Source organism: Priapulus caudatus, unplaced genomic scaffold (genome assembly GCF_000485595.1).
Source record: "Priapulus caudatus unplaced genomic scaffold, Priapulus_caudatus-5.0.1 Scaffold139, whole genome shotgun sequence".
NCBI lineage: Eukaryota > Metazoa > Priapulida > Priapulimorpha > Priapulimorphida > Priapulidae > Priapulus > Priapulus caudatus.
This window is the reverse complement of record NW_014577200.1, coordinates 485,475-491,683: the sequence shown is the minus strand read 5'-3', so window position 1 is coordinate 491,683 and position 6,209 is coordinate 485,475. Positions and strand designations below refer to the sequence as shown.

Here is a 6,209-nt window from a genome sequence, read left to right as displayed (position 1 = left end):
TGTTGTAGTTACTCAAAATTATAAACACCTAAACACGTCCTAACCGTACCCTAACACAGTTTTAGCCCTAACCATAACCCAATCCCAATGGCAACCATTTCCCTAACCCTAACCTAATTCCAACCCTAACCCAACGCCAACTGTAAAAACCTTAAAAACTTAATTAACAGCGGTAAAGAAAACGTGAAGAAAATGTAGGTCATCAAAGCGATGCATGATGACCTGTACGTCTATAGCCACACCAGGAGATTAATTAGTACAGTATCAGACAAGACAAGAACTGTACCTAACCCAATTATAACTGTATAAAACTATAACTATAAGTATAACCATCTACTTAACAACTATTCAGTGTAACAGGTGTACCGGTAAACATTCTACCTGTACAATCTCTTGTTTGCTATAACAATGTAACTTTATTTTGGCAGCCAAGGCCCCGCATAGGTGTCGCCATTGGAGACCAAATACTTGACTTGAGTGCGCTGCTGCACTTGTTGCCTGCTACTGCTCACGATGCACTCAGCCAGGTTTGTAATTGCGTTAACCACACTTTATTGAATTACACCTGTGGTCAGTCCTCGCCAAAAGACAAAATCCTTTACTGGACATTCGGTCCAGTAAAAAATAGATTTTTACCAGACCGAATGATATGTTACTGGACCAAAAAAATATTGAAACATTAAAACACATTCACATCTCTGTTGCTTTTCCTTTGTGGACATATCTAACATATATGCTTTCCTGCTCATCACCAGGTATGTCTGTTGACCCATCCATGATAAAGCTGAAAAAGCTTAATTTGCATCGTTTATTTTTTCATCCATTTCGTGAGGCGTACAATCAGCAATGCATTCGATAATGCCAGCTTTGTCATTGATGTAGGTTTCACCTATTTCTAGGCATTTGGCCTTGTCCAGTTGTGTGATCCAGGTATAATCAGTGATAGTAATATAAACTTCCCATGATAGTTCACACACACGTCACATGTCATCATTTTCTTATCTTTTATCATATAACAGCCAATCTCTTCCTATCGCTTTCCCACACCATAGATTAATTTGGTACACGCGTATATAAGATAGCCATAGGCAGGGATATTAGTGTTAGGCATATAGTGTGTGGTACTGACGTACCCGTAGCCTCTGGGTAATTAGTTGATGTAATGTTACCTGACACACGGTCTGGTAATGCCAAATTTCTTTACGGACCGGTGCGAAAACCACCGGTTTTGTCCGACGGTCCGACGCTTTTGGCGAGGACTGCCTGTGGTTATTGTTAACATGTATCTAGTTTAGCTGTTATATTTTCATGCTAAAATGTAGTACATATTTTGTGGCAACTATATGTAAATAGTAATGTATGTTGCTCTATTGTTTACCTGACACATTTCATATAGTATATCACTACAATATATATATATATACCCCGTGATACAATAACAAATAATTATAGTATACATCCGTTTGGATAGAAACTCTCCGGTTTGAATCCATACTATAGTGCCAAATCCAATTTCCGATAAGCGTACTTAATCCGTATGGCCGTTGTAAGCAGAGTGGGAATGAAAAAGCCCCAAAAGGAGTGGTGCCCAACAGCCTAAATCTATTGGAAATCCCAACCGTTTGCCCTAGCCACTTCAAGATCTACCTACGATTTATTATGTTTAATCCAACAAACCTATAGCTAAGAATTCACCTCTTGAAAACATTTCCCTAGCGTTGTACGCAATCAGTTTCCCATACACATTCCAATGCGCCATTATAATATAAATAGAAATGTACGACACGGTTTTGAAGCATTTCACCATAAAATCAGAGTGTCCCGTGAATAATTTTGATCACAAGGACTGTTTGTGCGTGCAGCGCCATTCATTGGTGGCATAGAGCTATAACGTGTACATTAACTACTAACTAAGGTATCCACCCTAATCCACAAAAGTGACCATATAGGTAATTAACTATCTTGTTCTGGAGTCTTGGTCCATTGCGGGCCACCAGGATGAAATTGCTTCTGTCAGCTTGCGATGCTGTGAGACTTTGTAATTAAGATTGGTTTACACGATGAGATTGTGAACATGCTTCAGCATGACTTGGGTGCGTTCATGGGACTGGGTTCGGCAGCGTGGAAGGAGACAAGGGCAGCTCTGCAGCAGCTTCTGTCTGCAGATGAAGCCACGCTGAGGACGACCCAACTACACGAGCCAGGTAGGTGAACGACGAACAGGAGAGGTGGTTTGTGGTAAGTATTCGAAATATAGGCTGCAGATCTATAGTGTTCAAGCCCCCCTCTCACTGGTCTACCATTCTACCTCTTGAACAGGTACTACCAAGATTTGCTTCAGTCGACGCCTACTGTAGAATCATACTATGAGCACCAGAGTAAAGCTAGCAACCTCATGCCACTATAAATCCAATCTGTCTATCTTACAGATAAAATTTCACAGGTTGCGGTGCACAAACGACAAAAACTGTGTGAGCAATAGCTATAAGAGTTCAATCGGACATAAACCATTGCGGTAGCGAGATGCTTTGGTGAAAGCTTAACTGCGAACAAATGCTCATGGTTTCTGTAATAGTACACAGATGTACCTTCGTCATCTAGTGGACGGCAACGTGTTTTGTGTGTTAGTTAGTCAATATATCTTCGTCTGCCGCTTATAATTGTAGCCTATTTCTTGAATTTTTGTTTTCCAATATGTTATAGAGCTCTGCTTCCGAGTCTGCTGCAACTATGCATCTTCCTGCCCACCATTGGTGAGTGCGCTCTCTTCAATATTTTGTGTATGCCGATAATCGTAATGTTTCCAGCGCTGTAGTAAAAGCCTATTACCGAAACCTGATGCGTCATCCTCAGCGGTGAAATACATTGTTGACGACATGCTAATACTGCCCAAAGCTTACCTAGATCTATTACATATGATAGTGGCTATCATTCTTCTAATACCTGTTTATATGCATTGTTTATTGGCATGTGTTGTCAAGCTGGGTAGATAGGCACTACATAAAAATAACACATTACATTGTCAACACTGTTACACCGAACTTGCCATGTTTTGTCAATGCGTGGTAATCGTGAAGATTTATCAGGCCAAGAACCTCATGACAGAAGGGAATACATTAAGAGGGTTCATGTAGATTTGATACTTGCTAGCATATAAGGCATTATGAAATACGAACATAATGAACACTCACATTCGCAGTGATACAACATGCATGCATACATACGTATCAGTGTCGAAATATAGTTAATGACCCTGTGACCTTGACCTTGGTGGAGGGCTCAGAATCAATAGGTTCTCCTCGCCCCATAAGATGCAACTGTGGACCAAGTTTGAAGTTTACCTCTACCGGTTGCAAAGATACGAGCGAGCAGACACACAGACATTCACACACGCCGCACACATCCACGAAACCGAAACGGCCACGAAACAATATCCTCCGCGCACTGCGCGCGGAGAGTAATACTTGTACTTCGTCGAGTAGACGTGTTCGTATGGTTAGCCTGTGTTGCGACTAGCGTGTATTGTGTGTGCGACTGTGCGGTGTTGACAGTATTATGAGTAGCGGGCGTTGTGTTTTACGTTTGGAGCTTTTATTTCGATATTAGTTCGATAAAGCTGTAGTTTATTGATGAGAAACAATGATTTTCGTCAGTGAGGCGGTGTTTTGGATAAATTTCTGCGTGGTGGCTGAGATTTGAGTGAGGTGCCCACCTACCTGCGCCGTGCCAATGCAGGGAAACACTGCGTGTGCATGCATATAATATGCGGGAATGATGGCGATTGCGTCCGCGAACGGTTTGCTGGCAAGTTATTGCCACTGCATAGCTGAGACAGGCATTTTGCGGGTTTTGCAGCAGTTTTTGCAGCTTGCGGTGGCTTGTGTAAACCATGAAAATGCCTTGACTTGAGGCGTGCATTTCGGGGGCGATTTCGAACAGTTTCTTTTTAACTGTCGCCCCGTAATCACATTTTCGGGAGCTTTTTTTGGAATTCGGGACGATTTCACCTGCCGCCCCCGTGTATTTTTCACTGCTGACTGCTGCTAAACACTGTACCGAAGTTTGCAAGCCAATTTTCTTCGGTGGGGTAGGGTGGATTTCTGTCAGTAAAGCCGGGTTGATTCAGTTTCATTTTCATTCCATTCCTTAACTGCGCTAAGAGAAAGTGCATAAACCACAACTGCCACCTATATTTATGCATCCGCCGCCTAATTGTTATCTTGCTCCATCTAGGCGACTACACGGATTTCTACTCATCCAGGGAGCACGCGACCAACGTGGGAACCATGTTCCGGCATTGACAATGCGCTAATGCCTAACTGGTGAGTGCGATGCTTTCTCATCTACTCGTTCTATCCAGTAAATATGTTCATGAGAGCACACTGCGCAGGGTCATACTCAGTGTAGTGCAATATTAGTCAACCACCCCTTCATCCGTCGAACATGCAATTAGGGTAAAATGGAGATTGGGGTATAAATCTACTATAAAATGCGTAAATAACTCGCTAGGGCCGTGCGTCCCCTCGCTGCCGTGCGTCCTCTCGCTGCCCATCGATTGAAAGGACAGTGATTTTCCGTTTCAAACAATTTTCTTTTCCGTTTGGGAAATCTATGAATTCCGTTTCAAAGTAAAGAACAAATGGAAATTCCGTTTTGCCATAGAGATTGTAACACACCAAAAATGCAAAATTCCGTTTACATGTATTTGCATGGGGGAAAAAAGGTATTTGGTCACTGACGGACAGTTGGGTTGGCACCGAAATACAGGGCAACCAAAAGTCGTAATTGTAAGTCATTTTGCTCTGAAACTTGTCTGAATGTAAACCATATCATTACTAATGCTATTGTCGACGTTTTTGTGTGGATTTATTGAAATTTCCATGTTGTAATATGTTTAAATTACATTTTTGGCGTTTTTCCGTTTCCAATGGCCGTTCCGGTATTTTCCGTCGTTTTCTGCGATCCGCGGAAAATCACTGTCCGCTATGTGTAGTGGCTATGGTCATTGCGTTTTCTCACACCACGTCTGTGCTTCTTTCAGGCTCCACCTTCCCGTTGGATACCATGGCAGGGCTTCCTTTATCGTTTGTCTCCGCTACGGACCTACACAGACCCCACGGCCAGACTAGACCGGACGAGAGTGAGTTTTGCTCTACTTCGCGTCTTCATAGTGTAGTCGGCTGAGATAACTCTGATGCCAGACGACTGTTGGCGCTATACTTGGTGCTATGTGCGCCGTGTAATTGCTTGACTAAATTTACGAATTCGATAATAAAATGAGAGTAGACTGATGTAGATTACAACTGCCGTTTCACTATATATTATATACTCACTAAACAAACGTCGTACAAATTACACAGGATAGAAGATAGCTTTCACAATGCATATACGATTTAGTCACAGAGAGAGGGATACACAAGAGCCCCGTTTCCTCCGCGAACCTCTCTCTTAATACCCCCTTTCGTAACTCAGCGCGTGAAACTCCTACAAGGATGTCTCCCCCAATCACTGTTGACTACAGGGACGGTAGAGGGTTGGAATCATGGACGATGGTCAGTTTCTAGAGGGGGAACGAGGGGATAGGCCAAATGGCAAGAAATGAGGGGGGACTGTGTTTACGCCTTCATGCGCCCTCTCGGCCACGGGATGCCACCACGTAGGTGGCATAAGTTTGACGTAGGTAATGATGCTGGATGTGTCGATAGATTTACAACCAGGGCGGCCATCAGCCTCTGAAAATATCCCCATTTCGGCCAATGTGCATATGTTCAGGATGGAACAGCTGTTTAGCATGTGAGTTCGAAACCAAGTTCTGCTTAAAGTGTTGTCTGTTCTTTGCCGACGGTTGTCCAGCTAATGTAATAATACTGCTGCGGTGTATCTCCAACTATAATTATTCATTGCAAATTGACACATACCAGCGCGGACGTGGTGCCGCCACATGTTGATATCTAGTTTGTAGCCAGGGCTAATGTTGTTTACCTGTGTAACTACTTTTAACATGTTTGTGTGTGTTCATCAGATAAATCCGTTCTTCACTGCCTGCTGGTGTGGTATATGAATTATGCCGGGTGAATGCTATATGCGGTCGCGAGTGACGTTTAGGGTTGCTACATTTCCCTACGCCGGGAAAGACAATGACCCATTGTCACATGCAGCTCGACTGCTCTAACGAAATAGGGCGTAAATTTCCAGGTGGAGAGCAACGG

At 43.1% G+C, this 6,209-nt stretch overlaps 1 protein-coding gene across 1 annotated transcript in view; it reads left to right on the top strand.

Annotated features, from left to right (window-relative positions):
- The first annotated feature begins 428 nt into the window (after positions 1-428).
- LOC106806070 (fumarylacetoacetase-like) overlaps positions 429-6,209 on the top strand; it is a 22,760-nt gene continuing 16,979 nt past the window's right edge. The window contains 8 exon segments of the mRNA XM_014807915.1: positions 429-527; positions 2,084-2,208; positions 2,706-2,744; positions 4,226-4,291; positions 4,293-4,322; positions 5,042-5,087; positions 5,089-5,172; positions 5,681-5,784. Of these exon segments, the coding sequence (XP_014663401.1) occupies positions 2,102-2,208; positions 2,706-2,744; positions 4,226-4,291; positions 4,293-4,322; positions 5,042-5,087; positions 5,089-5,172; positions 5,681-5,784 (476 nt within the window). The 5' untranslated portion in view covers positions 429-527; positions 2,084-2,101.